The 26,157-nt window shown below is 35.5% G+C and overlaps 1 protein-coding gene across 1 annotated transcript in view; it reads left to right on the top strand.

The window, feature by feature from the left end:
* Positions 1-19,712, top strand: part of LOC121372295 (2-oxoisovalerate dehydrogenase subunit beta, mitochondrial-like) — a 28,572-nt gene extending 8,860 nt beyond the window's left edge. Inside the window, exons 5-8 of the mRNA XM_041498590.1 lie at positions 299-454; positions 2,527-2,698; positions 16,465-16,592; positions 18,930-19,712. Coding sequence (XP_041354524.1) covers positions 299-454; positions 2,527-2,698; positions 16,465-16,592; positions 18,930-19,070 — 597 coding nt within the window. The 3' untranslated portion in view covers positions 19,071-19,712. The remainder of the gene's footprint in view (positions 1-298; positions 455-2,526; positions 2,699-16,464; positions 16,593-18,929) is intronic.
* Positions 19,713-26,157: the final 6,445 nt, after the last annotated feature.

The following is a 26,157-nucleotide window of genomic DNA, read 5'->3' as shown; positions in this document are numbered from 1 at the left end:
TAAATACTGAATTTTTAAATATCAGACTCAGGGCTCACACTGGAACAAATTCTGGTTTAGCCAATTTTTAGATATGTACATGTATGTCAAGTATTTCCTTGAAAATTATTAAAATGTGCTTAATTTAAGGAATATTTTATTAGCCAAAAGCTAAATGTTGTAGCCACTTTTAATAAAAATTAGCACTTGGCTAATTTGGCCATATACAGGGTGAGCCCTGTCAGATCAATGTTAGAACAATATTATTTCCAAGTTTCCTCCATATTTTTAAAATGTTTGTGTATGACGTCTATTGCAGATACGGAATGAGGCTGCTATGTTCCGCTTCCGATCAGGGAATCTGTTTGACGTGGGCAAGCTGACTATCCGATCACCCTGTGGTGCGGTGGGCCACGGCGCCCTCTATCACTCGCAGATGGTGGAGGCTTTCTTCGCTCACATGCCAGGCATCAAGGTAAGCTTGTTATCTCACCTGCTTCAGGTACTGATCACATCCCAGTATTGGTTCACGGCACCCTCTATCACTCACAGGTGGTGGAGGCTTTCTTCGCTCACATGCCAGGCATCAAGGTAAACTCGTTATCTCACCTGCTTCAGGTACTGAGTTCACATCCCGGTAGTGGTTCACGGCACCCTCTATCACTCACAGGTGGTGGAGGCTTTCTTTGCTCACATGCCAGGCATCAAGGTAAACTCGTTATCTCACCTGCTTCAGGTACTGAGTTCACATCCCGGTAGTGGTTCACGGCACCCTTTATCACTCACAGGTGGTGGAGGCTTTCTTTGCTCACATGCCAGGCATCAAGGTAAACATTACTTCACTAATTACCTCACCTGCTTTGATTATTAAACCATCAGACTTAATGGTACCAAGTTCAAATGCCAGTAGCAGAAGCGGATCCTTTAAAATTGACAAATGAACCAACATGTCAAAAGGACATCCCAATGAAATATAAAACCAAAAAAATAAAAGAATAAAAAAGGGGCACTTGCATATTTTTCGAGTGGGGGACGAGAACCTTGGTTCTCTCCCCCCCCCCCCCCCCCCCAGATACGCCTCTTGATATTTTCAGAGTGTGGGACAGATCCTTTGGTCCCCCCTTGGATCTGCCTGTGGATACTGACTCATGGTGGAGGCTTTGTTTGCTCACATGCCAGGCATCAGGGTAAACATTACCTCACTGATTACCTCACCTCTTTCTATGGTGTAGTGGTTGCAGTAAGCCATCAGATATAATAAAACTGATACACACTGGGTGGGAAGATGTGAAGCCACTACACCGACTTCTGTCTCTAGGAACTAATCATTGACCAGACAGCCAAGATAATTGAGTTATGTGCCCAAGTCAGTGTGCTTGAACCTTTATTTGATATAAGTACAACATTCAAGTTACAATGAAATGAAAGTGCTGTTGCCAAAATTCTTGTGGAATGTTTTTCATGGGAAAGGAAAATATTTAGTATGCATCCTCCATTACATTTTGAAAATCATTCCTGAAGTGCTGGTTTCTAATGTTTTCAAAACTATGTAGATGTCTATGGGTAGGAGTAGCCTATGTTCCTTTCTTTTTCTTCCTTTCTTGACTAAGTGTTGGAAAAACACATATTTTAGACACCAAGGGCCGAATTTACAAAGCTTGTTTTTCTTAAATGCAGATGTTTAGGCATAGTAAATACATGTAGTTACACACATGTAAGTCTAAAACAGATGTTTAGGCATAGTAAATACTTAGAGAATAACTAATGAGCTACGAGGAATTATGAATTATCTGTCCCGAGTGAATGAATGTTTTACAACATTCATTCACGAGGGACAGATAATTCGTAACTCCTCGTAGCGAGTTGGTTATTCTCTTTATTACCCATTGTCAACTTTAACTGATTTTTAATGTAAAAATTCGTCTGCAGTCTACAACAAAGCCATCAGCCATTACATCATATAATCTTACGCACATTACATGACGTAATGTAAGTGACGTCATAGCATAACGGCGTTCTTTTTACAGCCAAATGTTTACAATACAAAATAATACGACTGTATTTGCATTTGAAAATAATTGTTTTTATATATTAGTAAAGCCGCTGCTTATGAAAATATACCATTTCATGTTTACGAAACAAATGAGTCTTATTTGTTTTTGTAAATCTTTGTAGATCGTATAACGTACGTGTAATCGGACTCATGAATGGAAACATTATATGAATGAAAGTGAAGTTCCGGCCATGCCAAGCAACCAACCAAACGTCGTGATTTTTAAGTCAGCCAATCAGTGGCTGTAGAAGCAATCTGCACACTGTGCAGAGATAGAAAAAATATTACCCTGTATATTTGAGCCCATATGGGTAATAAATGTAGTTACACACATGTAAGTCTAAAACAGATGTTTAGGCATAGTAAATACATGTAGTTACACACATGTAAGTCTAAAACAGGCTTTGTAAATTAGGCACTATGTCGCCATGATTTAAAATATGCTTAGGTATCAGTAAACAAATACTGGTATTCCTTATTATCCTCTTTGTCAGGTTGTCATTCCGCGAGGTCCGATAGAAGCCAAGGGTCTGCTGTTGAGTTGTATAAGAGATGACAACCCGTGCATATTCTTCGAACCGAAGATCCTCTACAGAGCGGCTATTGAGGAGGTGCCTACTGGAGACTACTCAATACCACTGTCTGAGGCCGAGGTCTTGATAGAAGGTAACTTGAAGGGCTTTGAATATTGAACTACTTATAGGTTGTTTTCACATTGATAAAGTGTGCAATGCATCTATATAACCACACAGAGTGGCCATCGAACACCTCACCCACTGGAGACTACTCAATACCACTGTCTGAGGCCGAGGTCTTGATAGAAGGTAACTTGAAGGGCTTTGAATATTGAACGACTTATAGGTTGCAGAATGCACGTCCATCCTAGTTTATGCATGATGGCATTTTTGTTCTAAATGTGGTTTTACATCATAGCAAGAAAAGCCTGACAAAAATCAATGTCATACCGCAGGAAATATAAAAAAAAGTTAACATGCGAGGGTCAAAATTGATGCGCATGTTAACCAGAGACCAGAAATTTATTTTGTTTGGCCATATTGTATTTTATGAGACCATATGATAAGGGTATTAATAGGTTTGTGTGTGTACATTGTATTTTATGAGACCATATGATAAGGGTATTAATAGGTTTGTGTGTGTACATTGTATTTTATGAGACCATATGATAAGGGTATTAATAGGTTTGTGTGTGTACATTGTATTTTTGAGGGACTGTTATTACACTTGTATTTTGTCAAACATTGTGACAGAATATTAATGTGTTTGTGGAATACATTGTTTAAATAAAATTTATTATAGAATATTTAGGAGATAACCATATAGAGTTTTTAGATTTGCTGGTGTTATTGTCTGTTTAATGCCTGCAATAGGGTCTCCACGAGTACTCGGGCACGGATCGAGTCTAGCAAGACTGGAGTCCATTCACAGGACTTGAGTACCCGTACAAGTGAGACAATGTAGGACAATAATTTCAGCAGCGACTAATCAGCGATACAAGTTACACAATAATCATATGATCATGCACTAGTTTCTCTTTTTAATCAGGCCGTCCATTCGTCACAATACTGAACACATCAACTGGTTTCTAAATGCAATTCAATGGCATGATTTTCAGATTCATGTTCAGTGCTGGAATTAAGATGCATATATTTTACTTTATTCTTGAGTTTCATTATCATCTAGTAGTAAGTGTCAGGTACTCGGGTCCGGGTCGAGTTTGATCCTCGAGTACTCGAGTCCAATATTTTGGACTTGTGGAGACCCTAGCCTGCAGATGTAATTTTTGGTCTGAGGTCTAACACTTGTAAATCTAAACATTCTATATGGTTATCTCCATTGTAAACTGAAATGTTTGTTCCCAAAATCAGCTGAATGTCTCGTATTTTAAAAAGAAATACCTGGTTACAATCTAAGCAGTTCAATCCCTTGAACAGTTTACTTGGCATGTACTAATTTTAATGGAAGGAAGGAAATGTTTTATTTAACGACGCACTCAACACATTTTATTTACGGTTATATGGCCTCGGACATATGGTTAAGGACCATACATTGAGAGACGAAACCTGCTGTTGCCACTTCATGGGCTACTCTTTTCGATTAATAGTAAGGGATCTTTTATATGCACCATCCCACAGACAGGATAACACATACCACAGCCTTTGGTATACCAGTCGTGATGCACTTGCTGGATCGAGAAATAGTCCAATGGGCCCATCGACGGGGATCGATCCCAGACCGACCTCGCTTCAAGCGAACGCTTTACCACTGGGCTACATCCCGCTCTACCAATTCCAATGGCATTACTAGGATTGATCCCCATTGGGCTGTTTCTCTTTCCAGCCAGTGTACCACGATGGGTATATCAAAGGCAGTGCTATGTGGTATTCTGTCTGTGGGATGGTGCATGTCAAAGATTTCATGCTACTAATGGGAAAATGTACTGATGACTGGTGTAACATTTGTGGGTTGGGAAAATAAATTTGTATTTGTATTAAACAATGTTACATAATATTAATGTGTCTGTGTGAGAGAGAGAGTGTGTGCGTGTGTGTGCGTGCGTGCGTGCGTGCGTGCGTGCGTGTGTGTGAATAACTAGTTAATGATGTCGGGTATCAGCTTTATCCTGTGATGGTAAGAATGGGACATTTCTTATTCAGGATAAAACCGATATCCAACATTATTAACTAGTTATTATCTTTATCCTGCAGACCATAAAGTTTAAGGGGAAAAGCTATTATTTCTGTTATTTCAGCCACATTGTACAATGACCTAGGAGTCCAATAAGAGATTTTGTAACGTAGCTATGCGTGTGGTGTTAAAAGTTATATCCTGCTACTATACGTCACTCAAATATTAGTGTGTAAGTCTGTGTAATTATTACGGCTAGCATTAATATCACAATACGTCACTCAAATATTAGTGTGTAAGTCTGTGTAATTATTACGGCTAGCATTAATATCACAATACGTCACTCAAATATTAGTGTGTAAGTCTGTGTAATTATTACGGCTAGCATTAATATCACAATACGTCACTCAAATATTAGTGTGTAAGTCTGTGTAATTATTACGGCTAGCATTAATATCACAATACGTCACTCAAATATTAGTGTGTAAGTCTGTGTAATTATTACGGCTAGCATTAATATCACAATACGTCACTCAAATATTAGTGTGTAAGTCTGTAATTATTACGGCTAGCATTAATATCACAATACGTCACTCAAATATTAGTGTGTAAGTCTGTAATTATTAAGGCTAGCATTAATATCACAATACGTCACTCAAATATTAGTGTGTAAGTCTGTGTAATTATTACGGCTAGCATTAATATCACAATACGTCACTCAAATATTAGTGTGTAAGTCTGTGTAATTATTACGGCTAGCATTAATATCACAATACGTCACTCAAATATTAGTGTGTAAGTCTGTGTAATTATTACGGCTAGCATTAATATCACAATACGTCACTCAAATATTAGTGTGTAAGTCTGTAATTATTACGGCTAGCATTAATATCACAATACGTCACTCAAATATTAGTGTGTAAGTCTGTGTTATTATTATTACAATACGGCTAGCATTAATATCATCACAAATATTAGTGTGTAAGTCGTCAGCATTAATATCACAATACGTCACTCAAATATTAGTGTGTAAGTGTGTAATTATTACGGCTAGCATTAATATCACAATACGTCACTCAAATATTAGTGTGTAAGTCTGTGTAATTATTACGGCTAGCATTAATATCACAATACGTCACTCAAATATTAGTGTGTAAGTCTGTGTAATTATTACGGCTAGCATTAATATCACAATACGTCACTCAAATATTAGTGTGTAAGTCTGTGTAATTATTACGGCTAGCATTAATATCACAATACGTCACTCAAATATTAGTGTGTAAGTCTGTAATTATTACGGCTAGCATTAATATCACAATACGTCACTCAAATATTAGTGTGTAAGTCTGTGTAATTATTACGGCTAGCATTAATATCACAATACGTCACTCAAATATTAGTGTGTAAGTCTGTAATTATTACGGCTAGCATTAATATCACAATACGTCACTCAAATATTAGTGTGTAAGTCTGTGTAATTATTACGGCTAGCATTAATATCACAATACGTCACTCAAATATTAGTGTGTAAGTCTGTGTAATTATTACGGCTAGCATTAATATCACAATACGTCACTCAAATATTAGTGTGTAAGTCTGTGTAATTATTACGGCTAGCATTAATATCACAATACGTCACTCAAATATTAGTGTGTAAGTCTGTGTAATTATTACGGCTAGCATTATATCACAATACGGCTGTAGGCTATTAATATCACAATACGTCACTCAAATATTAGTGTGTAAGTCTGTAATTATTACGGCTAGCATTAATATCACAATACGTCACTCAAATATTAGTGTGTAAGTCTGTGTAATTATTACGGCTAGCATTAATATCACAATACGTCACTCAAATATTAGTGTGTAAGTCTGTAATTATTACGGCTAGCATTAATATCACAATACGTCACTCAAATATTAGTGTGTAAGTCTGTGTAATTATTACGGCTAGCATTAATATCACAATACGTCACTCAAATATTAGTGTGTAAGTCTGTGTAATTATTACGGCTAGCATTAATATCACAATACGTCACTCAAATATTAGTGTGTAAGTCTGTGTGTAATTATTACGGCTAGCATTAATATCACAATACGTCACTCAAATATTAGTGTGTAAGTCTGTAATTATTACGGCTAGCATTAATATCACAATACGTCACTCAAATATTATGTACTGGCTAGCATTAATATCACAATACGTCACTCAAATATTAGTGTGTAAGTCTGTAATTATTACGGCTAGCATTAATATCACAATACGTCACTCAAATATTAGTGTGTAAGTCTGTGTAATTATTACGGCTAGCATTAATATCACAATACGTCACTCAAATATTAGTGTGTAAGTCTGTGTAATTATTACGGCTAGCATTAATATCACAATACGTCACTCAAATATTAGTGTGTAAGTCTGTGTAATTATTACGGCTAGCATTAATATCACAATACGTCACTCAAATATTAGTGTGTAAGTCTGTGTAATTATTACGGCTAGCATTAATATCACAATACGTCACTCAAATATTAGTGTGTAAGTCTGTGTAATTATTACGGCTAGCATTAATATCACAATACGTCACTCAAATATTAGTGTGTAAGTCTGTGTAATTATTACGGCTAGCATTAATATCACAATACGTCACTCAAATATTAGTGTGTAAGTCTGTAATTATTACGGCTAGCATTAATATCACAATACGTCACTCAAATATTAGTGTGTAAGTCTGTAATTATTACGGCTAGCATTAATATCACAATACGTCACTCAAATATTAGTGTGTAAGTCTGTGTAATTATTACGGCTAGCATTAATATCACAATACGTCACTCAAATATGTGAGTCTAGTGTAGTGTGTAAGTCTGTAATTATTACGGCTAGCATTAATATCACAATACGTCACTCAAATATTAGTGTGTAAGTCTGTGTAATTATTACGGCTAGCATTAATATCACAATACGTCACTCAAATATTAGTGTGTAAGTCTGTGTAATTATTACGGCTAGCATTAATATCACAATACGTCACTCAAATATTAGTGTGTAAGTCTGTGTAATTATTACGGCTAGCATTAATATCACAATACGTCACTCAAATATTAGTGTGTATCACAATACGTCTGTGTGTAAGTCTGTGTAATTATTACGGCTAGCATTAATATCACAATACGTCACTCAAATATTAGTGTGTAAGTCTGTAATTATTACGGCTAGCATTAATATCACAATACGTCACTCAAATATTAGTGTGTAAGTCTGTGTAATTATTACGGCTAGCATTAATATCACAATACGTCACTCAAATATTAGTGTGTAAGTCTGTGTAATTATTACGGCTAGCATTAATATCACAATACGTCACTCAAATATTAGTGTGTAAGTCTGTGTAATTATTACGGCTAGCATTAATATCACAATACGTCACTCAAATATTAGTGTGTAAGTCTGTGTAATTATTACGGCTAGCATTAATATCACAATACGTCACTCAAATATTAGTGTGTAAGTCTGTGTAATTATTACGGCTAGCATTAATATCACAATACGTCACTCAAATATTAGTGTGTAAGTCTGTGTTAATATCACAATACGTCACTTATTACGGCTAGCATTAATATCACAATACGTCACATTAACTCAAATACGTCACTTAGTGTGTAAGTCAATTATTACGGCTAGCATTAATATCACAATGTCACTCCAATGATAACTTCAGTGTGTAAGTCTTTAGTTATTACGGCTAGCATTAAATCACAATACGTCACAAATATTAGTGTGTACTGTGTAATTATTACGGCTAATGAATATCAACTCACTCAGTGTGCTTTAGTGGTGTATTGAATTAACAAATGTGTACACAGTGAATAACCAATGATTAAAGCATCACAATGTCACTCAAATATTAATGTGTAAACTGTGTAATTATTACGGCTAGCATTAATACACAGTGAATAACCAATGATTAATTATTAACTCATCAATGTGCTTTAGTGGTGTCATTGTTACACAGTGAATAACCAATGATTAAATATTAGTGTGCTTTAGTGTGTAATTATTACATAAGCATTAATACACAGTGAATAACCAATGATTAACTCATCAGTGTGCTTTAGTGGTGTCATTATTACGGCTAATTAATATCACAATACGTCACTCAAATGTGTGCTAAGTCTGTGTCATTAACCAATGAATATACACTCAAAATATTAGTGTGTAAGTCTTAACTCATCAATGTGCTTTACTGTCATGTGTAGTGTGTTACACAGTGAATAACTAATGATTAACTCATCAATGTGCTTTAGTGGTGTCATTGTTACACAGTGAATAACACAATGATTAACTCATCAGTGTGCTTTAGTGTTAATATCACAATGTCATTGTTACACAGTGAATAACCAATGATTAACTCATCAGTGTGCTTTAGTGGTGTCATTATTAACATAACAAATGTTACACAGTGAATAACCAATGATTAACTCATCAGTGTGCTTTAGTGGTGTCATTGAATACGCATAACAAATGTTACACAGTGAATAACCAATGATTAACTCATCAGTGTGCTTTAGTGGTGTCATTGAACATAACAAATGTTACACAGTGAATAACCAATGATTAACTCATCAGTGTGCTTTAGTGGTGTCATTGAACATAACAAATGTTACACAGTGAATAACCAATGATTAACTCATCAGTGTGCTCTAGTGGTGTCATTGAACATAACAAATGTTACACAGTGAATAACCAATGATTAACTCATCAATGTGCTTTACTGGTGTCATTGTTACACAGTGAATAACTAATGATTAACTCATCAATGTGCTTTACTGGTGTCATTGTTACACAGTGCATAACCAATGATTAACTCATCAATGTGCTTTAGTGGTGTCATTGAACATAACAAATGTTACACAGTGAATAACCAATGATTAACTCGTCAGTGTGCTTTAGTGGTGTCATTGTTACACAGTGAATAACCAATGATTAACTCATCAATGTGCTTTACTGGTGTCATTGTTACACAGTGAATAACCAATGATTAACTCATCAATGTGCTTTACTGGTGTCATTGTTACACAGTGAATAACCAATGATTAACTCATCAGTGTGCTTTACTGGTGTCATTGTTACACAGTGAATAACCAATGATTAACTTGTCAATGTGCTTTAGTGGTGTCATTGAACATAACAAATGTTACACAGTGAATAACCAATGATTAACTCATCAATGTGCTTTAGTGGTGTCATTGAACATAACAAATGTTACACAGTGAATAACCAATGATTAACTCATCAATGTGCTTTACTGGTGTCATTGTTACACAGTGAATAACCAATGATTAACTCGTCAATGTGCTTTAGTGGTGTCATTGAACATAACAAATGTTACACAGTGAATAACCAATGATTAACTCATCAATGTGCTTTAGTGGTGTCATTGAACATAACAAATGTTACAAAATGAATAACCAATGATTAACTCATGAATGTGCTTTAGTGGTGTCATTGAACATAACAAATGTTACACAGTGAATAACCAATGATTAACTCATCAATGTGCTTTAGTGGTGTCATTGTTACACAGTGAATAACCAATGATTAACTCATCAATGTGCTTTAGTGGTGTCATTGTTACACAGTGAATAACCAATGATTAACTCATCAATGTGCTTTAGTGGTGTCATTGAACATAACAAATGTTACACAGTGAATAACCAATGATTAACTCATCAATGTGCTTTAGTGGTGTCATTGAACATAACAAATGTTACACAGTGAATAACCAATGATTAACTCGTCAATGTGCTTTAGTGGTGTCATTGAACATAACAAATGTTACACAGTGAATAACCAATGATTAACTCATCAATGTGCTTTAGTGGTGTCATTGTTACACAGTGAATAACCAATGATTAACTCATCAATGTGCTTTAGTGGTGTCATTGAACAAAACAAATGTTACACAGTGAATAACCAATGATTAACTCATCAATGTGCTTTAGTGGTGTCATTGAACATAACAAATGTTACACAGTGAATAACCAATGATTAACTCATCAATGTGCTTTAGTGGTGTCATTGAACATAACAAATGTTACACAGTGAATAACCAATGATTAACTCATCAGTGTGCTTTAGTGGTGTCATTGTTACACAGTGAATAACCAATGATTAACTCATCAATGTGCTTTACTGGTGTCATTGTTACACAGTGAATAACCAATGATTAACTCATCAATGTGCTTTACTGGTGTCATTGTTACACAGTGAATAACCAATGATTAACTCATCAGTGTGCTTTACTGGTGTCATTGTTACACAATGAATAACCAATGATTAACTCGTCAATGTGCTTTAGTGGTGTCATTGAACATAACAAATGTTACACAGTGAATAACCAATGATTAACTCATCAATGTGCTTTAGTGGTGTCATTGAACATAACAAATGTTACACAGTGAATAACCAATGATTAACTCATCAATGTGCTTTAGTGGTGTCATTGAACATAACAAATGTTACACAGTGAATAACCAATGATTAACTCATCAATGTGCTTTAGTGGTGTCATTGAACATAACAAATGTTACACAGTGAATAACCAATGATTAACTCATCAATGTGCTTTAGTGGTGTCATTGAACATAACAAATGTTACACAGTGAATAACCAATGATTAACTCATCAATGTGCTTTACTGGTGTCATTGTTACACAGTGAATAACCAATGATTAACTCGTCAATGTGCTTTAGTGGTGTCATTGTTACACAGTGAATAACCAATGATTAACTCGTCAATGTGCTTTAGTGGTGTCATTGAACATAACAAATGTTACACAGTGAATAACCAATGATTAACTCATCAATGTGCTTTACTGGTGTCATTGTTACACAGTGAATAACCAATGATTAACTCGTCAATGTGCTTTAGTGGTGTCATTGAACATAACAAATGTTACACAGTGAATAACCAATGATTAACTCATCAATGTGCTTTAGTGGTGTCATTGAACATAACAAATGTTACACAGTGAATAACCAATGATTAACTCATCAATGTGCTTTAGTGGTGTCATTGAACATAACAAATGTTACACAGTGAATAACCAATGATTAACTCATCAATGTGCTTTACTGGTGTCATTGTTACACAGTGAATAACCAATGATTAACTCGTCAATGTGCTTTAGTGGTGTCATTGTTACACAGTGAATAACCAATGATTAACTCGTCAATGTGCTTTAGTGGTGTCATTGAACATAACAAATGTTACACAGTGAATAACCAATGATTAACTCATCAATGTGCTTTACTGGTGTCATTGTTACACAGTGAATAACCAATGATTAACTCGTCAATGTGCTTTAGTGGTGTCATTGAACATAACAAATGTTACACAGTGAATAACCAATGATTAACTCATCAATGTGCTTTAGTGGTGTCATTGAACATAACAAATGTTACACAGTGAATAACCAATGATTAACTCATCAATGTGCTTTAGTGGTGTCATTGAACATAACAAATGTTACACAGTGAATAACCAATGATTAACTCATCAATGTGCTTTACTGGTGTCATTGTTACACAGTGAATAACCAATGATTAACTCGTCAATGTGCTTTAGTGGTGTCATTGTTACACAGTGAATAACCAATGATTAACTCGTCAATGTGCTTTAGTGGTGTCATTGAACATAACAAATGTTACACAGTGAATAACCAATGATTAACTCATCAATGTGCTTTACTGGTGTCATTGTTACACAGTGAATAACCAATGATTAACTCGTCAATGTGCTTTAGTGGTGTCATTGAACATAACAAATGTTACACAGTGAATAACCAATGATTAACTCATCAATGTGCTTTAGTGGTGTCATTGTTACACAGTGAATAACCAATGATTAACTCATCAATGTGCTTTAGTGGTGTCATTGTTACACAGTGAATAACCAATGATTAACTCATCAATGTGCTTTAGTGGTGTCATTGAACAAAACAAATGTTACACAGTGAATAACCAATGATTAACTCATCAGTGTGCTTTAGTGGTGTCATTGAGCATAACAAATGTTACACAGTGAATAACCAATGATTAACTCATCAATGTGCTTTAGTGGTGTCATTGAACAAAACAAATGTTGACTTAAAAACAAATAATTTAATATTGTGTTAAAAATTAACAGATTAACATATAAATGCATCTGGCAATCTTATTGTAGTTAGTGATATCTTCATGTATACATGGTTGGTTGTTGTTTATTTGAATTGTGTTGGGAATCGGTTGAACTTTGATCATTTAATAAGCTATTAATAAGTTTTTAAGCTATTTCTCTCACTTTGGGTGACATATTATCTAATTTTTACTATTATTTAGTAAAATTGTATTGACTTAAAGTAAATTAGGGCTAGTGAATTTTTAATCGTGGCTAGTAAATGTTTTAAATCACTGATCCCATGGCTAGTGGATTTTATAAAAATTCTAGAAGCCCTGTTTATAATCGGTTGGCATCAACTGATCAACTTTCAATTACACAGTCGATTAGAACATAAAGATTTGAATTATAAGAACGTGCATCTAATGTCATGTTCACTGGGATCTAGACCCTACAAATGGTTCATTTTACAGTTAATAACTGTTTAATATCTTTTCCTTTATATACACATGAACACATGAAAACAAGCCCCAAACCCAACACATTTATATCGATTCTATCCTCCAGACAGGAGGGATAATTACGGTTAAAAGTTCCATCATCCAAACAGGAGGTATAATTACGGTTAACAGTTCCATCAACTAAACAGGAGGGATAATTACGGTCAACAGTTCCATCATCTAAACAGGAGGTATAATTACGGTTAACAGTTCCATCATCTAAACAGGAGGGATAATTACGGTCAACAGTTCCATCATCCAAACAGGAGGGATAATTACGGTCAACAGTTCCATCATCCAAACAGGAGGTATAATTACGGTCAACAGTTCCATCATCTAAACAGGAGGGATAATTACGGTCAACAGTTCCATCATCTAAACAGGAGGGATAATTACGGTCAACAGTTCCATCATCTAAACAGGAGGGATAATTACGGTCAACAGTTCCATCATCTAAACAGGAGGGATAATTACGGTCAACAGTTCCATCATCCAAACAGGAGGGATAATTACGGTCAACAGTTCCATCATCCAAACAGGAGGGATAATTACGGTCAACAGTTCCATCATCCAAACAGGAGGGATAATTACGGTCAACAGTTCCATCATCCAAACAGGAGGGATAATTACGGTCAACAGTTCCATCAACTAAACAGGAGGGATAATTACGGTCAACAGTTCCATCATCTAAACAGCAGGGATAATTACGGTCAACAGTTCCATCATCTAAACAGGAGGGATAATTACGGTCAACAGTTCCATCATCCAAACAGGAGGGATAATTACGGTCAACAGTTCCATCATCCAAACAGGAGGGATAATTACGGTCAACAGTTCCATCATCCAAACAGGAGGGATAATTACGGTCAACAGTTCCATCATCCAAACAGGAGGGATAATTACGGTCAACAGTTCCATCATCCAAACAGGAGGGATAATTACGGTCAACAGTTCCATCATCCAAACAGGAGGGATAATTACGGTCAACAGTTCCATCATCCAAACAGGAGGGATAATTACGGTTAACAGTTCCACCATCTAAACAGGAGGGATAATTACGGTTAACTGTTTTTTATAATTGATTGTCACATCAGTAGAGCCAAGCCAATCAATTTTCTATTATAATCGACCACTGGAACATAACTAGCATGTTTATTGTATGACAAATGAGTTGGTAATCCTTTTGTATGTTGCTCCTGTTTCTTGATGTTACATATGTATTTGTTGACCTCTCAGCACATTTTCAACTATTGGTACTATTCGTACGTGTCTCATATAAGTCCTTGCAACACTTGGTTTAGAGAAACCCATGGCCATCATATCTAAATCTGTTGATGAAATATTCATCTGAAACCCAACACATGTATTGAACTCTATACACCTTCTCTTTGTTTTAAAGACGTGACATAATTTAAAAAAACAATTTTGTGCTTATATCTAATTACGGTTCAAGCACACACCTTAGCTATCTGGGCTGTCTGTCCAGGACAGTGAATTAGTGGTTAGTGGTTAATGAGAGAGAAGAGGGTGTAATGGTCGTACACCTACCCATTGAGTCGTTAAAACTCACTCTGGGTGGGACTCTGAGCCGGTACCAGGCTGTGAACCCTGAACCTACCAGCCTTTTGTCCGTCTGGCTTAACTATGACACCACCAAGGCCGAGGACAATATTAATCTGTCTGTACAATAAGATGCTTAACTCCATTCTCAGACATCTTATATCAAAGGTAAACGTTAGCTTTTTTTTTTTTTGGACATGATCTGCTCTTCCAGATAACATTTGGTCCTCTCTTAACGAGTGTGAAGCTGATCTTAAGAATGGGTTTGTTGTCAACTGGTGAGAAGTTCTAGCAAGGGCATGCTGGATTGTGAATGTGTTTTAATCTTATTGGTGTAAAGACCTTGCTTCCTCAGACAGACTTGACATGCACACCAGGTCACAGATGAAGTGGGGATTACCGTACACAAATTATGTTGTTTCAAATAACTAAGAATACTGTCATTAATATGCAAGAACAACAACAAACTAAACTGTAATAATAGTTATCATTTAATATAAAAGATATATAATATAGTACAGATGTCATTTCCTGTTTGTGTAATCCAATATACATTGAAACCCCTCTAAACGGGACACTATTGCTACAAAGTGAAAAATCTGGTTTTAAGAGATATCCGATATTTAAAAAAAGACCATGAAAAACATCTGATTTTGAGGGAATTCACTGTATTGGTAAACCATTACTATGAAAGAAACTGAGAAACCTTGATTTAACAAAATTACATTACCTCTGTATGAAAGGTATAAAATAAAAGGTTTTTTGTTTTGTTCATTATTGAATCAAATATTATCAGATCCATTTTGAAATGACATCATTTATTGACTGTATGTGTTTTTTGTCTCACATTAATGAAATCAAATGTTAAGAAACAGGTATTACTTTTCTGGCAACAGTTTTGATGTCATCTTTTGTGTTTACTTCCAGTGCTGTGTTTTAACTGTTAATGCCATTTTTTTCTTAAGTCTTAGATCAGTTAAACTTGGTTTATAGTTGCACCTATAGATGTATGTTCACTACAATGCATGTTAAAAAATGTGTTGATTTAAAAGTTAATTTTTTTGGTTAAATGTTTGCATTTCAAGTTTTAATTTCATACCAAAAGAAGGAAGGAAATGTTTTATTTAACGACACACTAATTTCATACCAACTATAAGTGCCAGATCAATGCAATTTGGTTTATATTTATATCTACGAATGTTCATATCAATGTATATTTATTAAAAAAGGTTAATTTTTGTTTTTAATTTAAAAAATCAGTGTTTAATTAATTTGTTTGGGTTTTTTTTTTTTTGGGGTTTTTTGGGGATGGTGCATATAAAAGATCCCTTGCTGCTAATCGAAAAGAGTAGCCCATGAAGTGGCGGCAGCAGGTTTTCTCTCTCAATATCTGTGTGGTCCTTAACCATATGCCTGACACCATATACCCGTAAACAAAATGTGTTGAGTAAATAAAACATTTCTTTCTTCTTCTTTTTTGTTGTTGTTTTTGGGATGGTTTTTTACCTGCATTGAGATGAACATATATGGATCTGATGCAACTAATACTGAATAAGTTTATGGTAAGCGAGGCATTTAATTGTGAGGAAATTGTGTTTGTATTTTCAGTCGGTCAGTAAAACTGGGAAGGTGGTGATAGCTCACGAAGCTCCATTAACAATGGGATTTTCTGCCGAGATGGCCGCGGTCATTCAGGTAAGTTCTTTCTCCACTCTTTTTTTAGGGGGTAGATTACTCAACAGCAGCTGTTAGCTGGTTTTAACTCTTTCTGTCGGAGGTTAGATACATTAAAAGCGGTCATCTATTTTCAGTATTTTTTAACTCTTTAGACATAGATTATGTTAACAGCTGTCTTTTGTTTTTAACATAGAGTTAATAGATGTCATCTGTTTTTATCTTTCTTTAAGATCATGTACAAGTGAAAGCTGTCATATGTTATTTAACTCTTTAATGACATAGATAAGTTAACAGCAGTAATCTGTTTTTAACTCCTTAAGGACATAGTTTTAATATATGTCATCTGTTTTCAGCTCTTTCTTTAAGATCATGTACAAGTGAAAGCTGTCATCTGTTTTTACTCTTTTAAAGACATAGATAAGTTAACAGCTGTCCTCTGTTTTTAACTCTTCCTTTAAGGTCAAGCTGTTATGAATCTGTTTTTAAGTCTTTCCTTACATATAAAGATAAGTTAAAAACTGTCATTTGGTTTTATCTCTTTAAGTGGGCAGGATTTAACTCAGTGGGTGGAGTGCTCGCCTGAGGTGCATGCATCGAAGGATCGAACCACCTCGTTGGATCCATTCAATTGGTCAAATACCATTGTATATGCTTTCCTGTCTGATAAAGTGCATATAAAAGATCCTTTGGAAAAATATAGCGAGTTTTCTCTCTCAGACACTGTCAGAGTTACCAAATGTTTGACATCCAGTGGCCAATGATTGATTAATCAGTGTGCTCTAGTGGTGTCGTTAAACAAAGCAAACTTTAACTCTATAAAGACATATATAAGTTAACAGCTTTCATCTGTTTTTAACTCTTTCTTCAGAGACACAGATAAGTTTAAAACTCATCTGTGTTTAGAAGGCTTGGGATCTAGTTCATTCAGTAGACAAGAGCTTGGGTCATAGAATCGACCCCCCTCAACAGACCCATTCCACCCCTCCCCCATCTCAACTAGTGTGTCTTAACTATGTATCTTAATTGTCAACACTTATTCTGGTCTGTCTGATGGAAAATGTTTGACATTCAATAGTCCATGCTTAATTAATCAATATGCTCTAATGGTGTCAAAAAACCCCGCACAGCAACAACACTTTCGGTTCTGTTGTAAAAGAATCGGAATGTATTTCTGGTCTAATAGTTATTTTTAAAATTTTGACATAAATTATAGATAATCGATACTTTATTTGAGTTCTTCAAGACAGAACTTAATTCCCTACACACTATTGCCTCTTTTGATGGTTATGATTAAGCATGATAATGAATGCTATGGACTGAACTTACAAACACTGTTTTTGACTTGTGTAACTCGTGTACCGGTAACTACATTCATTTACAATGCTGAAACACCTGCATTTAACAAAAACTGGCTTCATAAATTCAGTCCTATTGTATACTTTTTATCTTAAATCACTTACAATTTTAACTCTCGAAATCCACGTGTAGATCTTATTTTTAGAGTGAAAATTAATTAATAATTAGTTGATAAAAGCTTTGCTCCAATTCATGTACAGAATACACTGAATAGTTGTATTGATCTTTCAACATTAGAAAATTAAAGTTTGTTTTGTTTAGCGATACTACTAGAGTATATTGATTAATAATTAATCGGCTATTGGATGTCAGACATTTGGTAATTCTGACACTTAGACCCAGAGGAAACCTGCTTCATTTTCCATTAGTAACAATGGATCTTTTGTAATACAGGACAGCACATACCACTGGTTGGGAAGGAAAAAAACTCAATGGATGTTTGGTCTTTGATCCAAACACCTCAGATGAGCGCTTCATCGACCAAGCTAAATTCCCAACTCCATCAAACTCCAACTCTATCAAAGATAAAAGGAATCAAATAACTAAACATTATTTGTCAAACTAAAGAGTTGTTTCCCTTGGTCTGAAGACATTCCATATTGCCGTTATCTTATTTTACTGTTAAGACTGTCTTGGTTATTTGTAACATTTGAAAATTAAAATAATTAACTTAACAATGTCCAATTTGTTATTCTTATTTTGTAGCCATATACCTATGTTTATATGCATCTATTACTAGTATAGTTTTTTTCTTCTGATTTCTATAATTATCTACTAATTTTGAACATTTGGGTTTTTGAGACGGAAAAACTTATGAATCTTAAACAAAATCTTCATGTACTGTTAAATGTAAAGCAAAAATGGATATTGTTGGTTAGTAGTGAGAACTTGAAATATTTTTTTATTATTAGTTACTGCTAAGCCTATACAGGAACATAAACTACAACTGCTACTTCTATAGAAAACTATGTCGTTGTCATTCTGATGTTTGTTTTTCAGAACGAGTGTTTCTTGAATCTCGAGGCTCCAATCCAGCGTGTGTGTGGGTACGACACGCCCTTCTCATGCGTTCACGAACCGTTCTTCCTGCCAGACAAATGGAGATGTTTTGAAGCTGTTAAGAAACTTGTTAGTTTTTGATGCAGCTGTATGATGTGTTCCTGTGTATTGTTGAGAATGTCAGGAGGTTTATTTCTCGGGTAGGAACTCTGATAGTGTTTAATTAGATCAGAAATTGTGGAAACCTGATCATGAATATTAACTTTACTGTACTTGTTACCTCCACATAGTTACAGTATGACAACACTACTGCAGTAGTTTTCATTACCCTTTAAAGGATGATTTGATTATATGTGTGGGTTTTTTAAAGTTTCTTTTTTCTTTGAAAGGAGTTGGTTTTTTCCTTTCTATGATAGTATTTAATTAGGGCAGATGGTTGCAGAAATAGAATCATGAATATTACTGTTACTGTACATGTGACATCCACATGGTTACAGTATAACAAAACTGCGGCAGTAGCTTTCATTAGCATTTACAGGATGATTTAATCTGATTTGAACTTTTTTCTCTGGGATATATTCTGATAGTATTTAGATTGGATAATTACAGAAATATGATCATGGATAGTAGTGCTACAGTTGAAATGGTGTCCATATGGATACAGTATGACCAATGCTACTGCAGTAGGCCTCATTGTACTTTTCAGGTGATTTTATCTAAGCATGGGTCTTTGAAAATAGCTTTATTTCTCTGGTATGAACTGCAATAAAATATTTAATTAGATCAGTTGATTGCTGAATATTTGACATCCATATGGATACAGTATGACCAATACTACTGCAGTAGGCGTCACTATACATTTCAGGTGATTTGATCTACGCATGTGTATTTGAAAGGAGCTTTATTTCTCTGGTAGGAACTTTAATAGTATTTTGGTTGATTACGGAAACATGAATGATCATGTTAGTTAAAATGATGTCCACATGAATACAGTTTGACATATACTACTGCAGTGGGTTTCATTACGCTTTGCAGGATGACTTGATCTATGCATTGTTTTTGAGGGAGAGGGGGCAGAGAGGAGGATCTGTCAGATTTGTTTCAGGATCAAGATGAGGAACTCTGTTGATGTGTTCCTTGCCACTTGAGGTTCAGGCACATCCAGGCCCCATCATGAGCATAGCCTCATTATAACCTCAGCTGTGCTAGTATCCAGGAGAGAAAGGTACATCCAGGCCCCATCATGAGCATAGCCTCATTATAACCTCAGCTGTGCTAGTATCCAGGAGAGAAAGGTTGTTCTGCTTCCCTCTCTCGGTAATAACGCCCCTCTTCACATCTTTGGATTCAGAGTCAGCATTCTGCTGAATGTATGCTTGAAACAGTCTAAATTATCATATTATCAGCCAGAAGTGGATATATAGTCCTAATAAATAAATTAGGAAATGTGATATTAATGCCAGAAAATTAGGGTAGAATCTCAATATGAGAAAGTTGTGTTATTATCAAGATATGTGTATTTATATAAGATAATAGATATATATATATATCAAGTGTGATTTATCCAGTGTGATTAGAGGTTGAACGTCTGCAGTGTTCCTGTTGGCCTACCCTATAGATTAACAGAAACAAGGTCATGGGCCATACTGTTGGCCTACCCTATAGATTAACAGAAACAAGGTCATAGGCCATACTGTTGGCCTACCCTATAGATTAACAGAAACAAGGCCATAGGTCATACTGTTGGCTTACCCTATAGACTGACAGAAACAAGGCCATAGGCCATACTGTTGGCCTACCCTATAGATTAACAGAAACAAGGTCATAGGCTATACTGTTGGCCTACCATATAGATTGACAGAAACAAGGCCATGGGTCATACTGTTAGCCTACTCTATAGATTGACAGAAACAAGGACATGGGTCATTTTAAAGACAACTAAACTCAATGAACTATAAGAGCTAGACAGCATTCTACCTATAGCATTCAGGCCAAACTGGCACATTACCAGCATTCTTGTTATGCATTTTATATGTTGGGGTTTTGGAGTAAGTGCTTTTTTTGGGTGCTTTTTTAGGGGGGGGGGGGGGGTATAAGGGGCTTTTTTAAAAATGTCATGTTAGTCCACCACTCAAAAATGTCTTAGGCAGAGACCTTCTGGGAGCATTTACAATTTACAGATTATAAATCTGAGGGAGTATATCCCTAAACTACACAGCTTGGTGAGTTGAATATTAATTCTTTTTAATCTTTCTGTTTTATATATGTTTCCATTGTATGCTGGGGCTGAAGCTAAAACATTTTTTTACAGTGCAATATTAGGCTATTCTTATCTAGGTATCCAGGAAAAATGTAGACGAAAGGGTCCCCCAGGGTTCATATTCTCCACTTCCACTCCATCCCACCCCAACCCACCCCACCCCTGTCTAGGTCATGCTACACCCCTATTATAGTTAAACAAGAACTAGTTCTCTTGTTTGTGAAGAATCTTCTGAACTCTGGTGCAGGCTTTATATGACTACAGTAAAGGACTTTTAGAACGAACACACTTACAACAAACTACCGGTTAGAACAAACTTATTGTAAAGTCCCCTTTTTTCCCCTCTATATAGTATTAATAAATTTTAATGTATAGAATGAACTATATATAACAAATTAACTGTTAAAACGAACCAATTTGTCAAAATTGTGAAGAATTTTAGTGTAAATTACTGGGTAGTGTATACACAGCGAACTGATCTTAATTTTTATCTTGTTTGTATCTTATCAATCGGTAGCATTAACGGCAATGCATCCAAAACAACTGTAATGATATTGGTGATAATAGATGAAATATTATAGTTACAAACACCACTAATTTTTGTGTTTAAATTTGAAAAATCCAAAATGGCCGACTTCCTGAATGAAAATGGCTAACTTCCGCAAATGTGTATAACGAACTACTGCTATAACGAACCGATGTGTCTGGTCCCTTGCTGTTTGTTATACGAGTACTTTACTGTATATTATATGGGTAGTAGTGAACTACATGTACAGGGGTTTACGTTGTATGTGAACAGTATTAATCATTGTTTGATACACTTGATCATATTACTCTAGTGCTGGTTGCTGTTAAAATCTGGTACAGTCAAACCTGCTTATACAGCCACCTCTGTATACAAAGCAATGGTCTTAATAGGTATATTTTTAGTGTTGTTATTTTTTTTTTTTTTTTTTTTTTTTTAAATTTATTATAGTAATCATGTTTGGGTTTTTTAATTAGTCTATCATAAAATAAATCCTAGATTTTTATCCTGCCTGCCAAGGATAAAGGCTGTTCCCCGGGGTTTTTTTACTGGCTGAATTTTTGTTGTTGTTCTTCTTCTTGAAACATATTCATGTGTTTTGCTTGATGTGCAGTATTTCCAATCTCTTGAATATAAATGATGAAATTTGTCAAACACATGTCAGTACCCTGTTCTAGTACTTGGTTCTTCGTGTGTTCTCTCTATATTAGACATAGATGCCTTGTATTTGACAGGTTGTAAGATTGATTGCTCTGTTAGGGCATTTTGTCTTATAATTAGTGCTCCATGATTCGTATATCAAAAGCTGTGATATATGTGCTATTTTGTCAGTTCATAAACTAGTTAAATTTGTGACATTTTGTCTTATAACTAGAGCACTGTGATTCATATATCAAAAACTGTGGTATGTGCTGTATGGCCATTTTATAAGTGTAGTTAATAATGTGCTGAGGTGTTGTTAAACATTCCTAACCTTCAGTGGCTGGTTAATGCTGGTTTGACTGTACTGGAAAGTGTGTCCATTATATTTGTATATATGTATGTTGATACATGTAGGTGTTTTTGTGTGTCCATTATATTTGTATATATGTATGTTGATACATGTAGGTGTTTTTGTGTGTCCATTATATTTGTATATATGTATGTTGATACATGTAGGTGTTTTTGTGTGTCCATTATATTTGTATATATGTATGTTGATACATGTAGGTGTTTTTGTGTGTCCATTATATTTGTATATATGTATGTTGATACATGTAGGTGTTTTTGTGTGTCCATTATATTTGTATATATGTATGTTGATACATGTAGGTGTTTTTGTGTGTGCATATGTTTGGGTGATTGTGTGTGTATATATATATTTATATATGTATCTACAGCAAGAATATACATCCGTCATACCAAGTTTAAAATCATGAAATTTATTATTGAGTCAATCGTTAATTTGATGTAATATAGAGGTGTTTGTGAAGAAATGATTAAAAGGACTAAGATAACCTGTGTCGTATATTCATCCTCATTTCTTTAGTTAATAATATTAACATATAATTAAATTTCCGTTACATTCATAACAATACGTCATCCCATTGGTCCAGCCGTAGCAATGGGAATTTGTTCATTTCTCGATGAACGTAAAAATTAAATCGTCAGGTAAAGTCTTACCTGATGACGTCATTTTATATTGGTAATTTGTCTTACTGAGCATTATTGTTTTATTTCTTGATGAATGTAAAAATTACATTGTCAGGGAATGTCATAGCTGATGACGTCATTTTATACTGGTAATTTGTCCTACTGAGCATTATTGTTTTATTTCTTGATGAATGTAAAAATTACATTGTCAGGGAATGTCATAGCTGATGACGTCATTTTATATTGGTAATTTGTCTTACTGAGCATTATTGTTTTATTTCTCGATGAATGTAAAAATTACGTTGTCAGGGAACGTCATAGCTGATGACGTCATTTTATATTGGAAATTTTGACATATAGTCTTAGAGAGGAAACCTGCTATATTTTTCCATTAGTGGCACAAGGGATCTTTTATATGTACCATCCCAGAGACAGGATAGCACATACCATGAGCTTTGATATACCAGTCCTGGTGCACTGGATGGGGCGAAAAATAGCCTAGCTTCACAAAGACCCGACACACTTTTGTGATGTCATTTTTCATCAGAAGTTGTGTAACACTGACAAATCGTTTAGTCGACTAGTGTGTTGGCATCATAAGCGTACGAGACCGGGGGGGGGGGGGGGGGGGGGCGTGGGGAGCAAACCCTCAAATTTGTGCAAAAATTATAGACATATTCGGGCAAAATGTGGTAACCTGAGACCTTTTTACCATTTATTTCCATCATTCTACCCTCAAAAGTAGTAAACATTTGTAGTAGTTCATTTGCAACCCTATACAGCTGTTTGGTAGTAATGCTAATATGAATAAATGTTGTTATCCAGATTTGCGAATTTTCGTTTAGTGTGGGCAAAAACCAGCCTGCCTACCCCTACAAAAATGGGAGCCCGTACGCCTGTGATTAGCATACATTGTATGTTTTCAGAATACTGTATGCCTGTGGTTATCCCGAGTACTCTGACTGTAAGAGAGCTAGACAGACATTTGGACATAAATACGCTCTCATTACAGTCAGAGACCAAGCTATGTAATGTTTTGGCAATCGCCGACCATCAAAAAGTAGTCAAAGATTTCCACTCTAATACCACAACAATCCTAGGTTTGACGTCAAATACATTTACATCGATCATTTTCGAGTTCCATGATTTAAAAAAATTCAGATATTAATCACTAATACACACACTACAGAAAGAAACCCGACAGCACCCACATTCAGCTAAGCTTCGGCACATTCCGGACAGCAGAATTCTTAGTTCGCCAACCTATATCGTGACACCACTAGAGCACATTGATATACCAGTCCTGGTGCACTGGGTGAAGCGAGAAATAGCGCAATGGACCGTGACCGACCATGCATCAAGTGAGCGTATTACCACTGGGCTGTGGACAATCACCAAAGCAACAGAGTGGTATACACACACACACACATACAGAAACAATATTACATTCACGTTTTCCCAAGGTGAAAAAAGTATTCGATCTACGAGTTGTATGCCTGCTTGACATGTGTATCACTCTGGCATATCAATGGCCGTGGTATGTGCTATCCTGTCTGTGGGATGGTGCATATAAAAGATCACTTGCTACTAATGATAAAATGTAGTGGGTTTTCTCTCTAACACTATGATAAAATTACCAAATATTTGACATCCAATAGCCGATGATTAATGAATCATTGTGCTTTATTGGTGTCATTACACAAAACAAACTTCTTTTTTGGGGGTGATTGTCAGGCACTTGTCGTATTATTGTACGAGACGGCCCCTGGAAGACAGAATGGCTGAGTGGACAATCATGTGATACAACGTCACGATATAGCTTGGCGAACTTAGAATTCTGCTGTCCGGAGTTTGCTGAAGCTTAGCTGAATGTGGGTGCTGTCTGTGGTTGGCGTATATTTTCAGAATACTGCCGACTCGGAATAAAAATTTACTAATACTAGGCTCAACAGTTGGGTTGTAATTTCCCCCACTCCCAACTTACAATGAGTGTGCTCTGATTAACAACGAATTCGTCGTAGCAGTTGTATACGACGAGAATCATGTTGTAAGAGTGCTCAGACTAGCAGCTGGACAGTCAAGAGATCAGCAAGTTGCCCATATCCATACATTTACAGTGCTTAATAAACACCTGCATCTAACAAAAACAGGGTTCCAACCAGTGCGGGGTGTTCACTTGATGCGCAGTCGGTTTAGGATTGATCCCTGTCAGTGGCCCATTGGGCTATTTCTCGTTCCAGCCAGTGCTCCACAACTGGTGTAACAAAGGCTGTGTTATGTACTATCTGTGGGATGGTGCATGTAAAAGATCCCTTGCTGCTAATCGGAAAGAGTTGCCCATGAATTGGCGACAGCGGGTTTCCTCTCTCAATATCTGATGTCATATAACTGTACATAAAATGTGTTGAGTGTGTCATTAAATAAAAATGTGCTTTCCTGTCAATGTGCTCTAGTGGTGTCGTTAAACAAAATAAATTTGGCCCTATATATTTTGTCCATGTAATGATAACCAGGCTAGGGATTTTCAAAGCAGTCTTAGTTCTATAAAATCATATAACTATCGTAGGGTATGATGTCACTACAGTGCACACCACAGTGACGTCATGGTGTAGTTACGATTGCGTACTGCTAAGATAGCTTCGAAAAGATGGGCCCTGCGTGGTCTCCTGGAGTTTTGATCATGCATTATATTGTATAACATTTAGTGAAATATCTTAAAATATCGGTGAAATAAAAGTGTTATCAGTCAGTCTGTGACAATAACACATTTTAGAGTGAAATTTTCACTATTTCACTCTAAAATGTGTTAT

The sequence above is a fragment of the Gigantopelta aegis genome, chromosome 4, assembly GCF_016097555.1.
Source record: "Gigantopelta aegis isolate Gae_Host chromosome 4, Gae_host_genome, whole genome shotgun sequence".
Classification (NCBI taxonomy): domain Eukaryota; kingdom Metazoa; phylum Mollusca; class Gastropoda; order Neomphalida; family Peltospiridae; genus Gigantopelta; species Gigantopelta aegis.
This window is presented reverse-complemented; position numbering and strand designations above follow the sequence as displayed.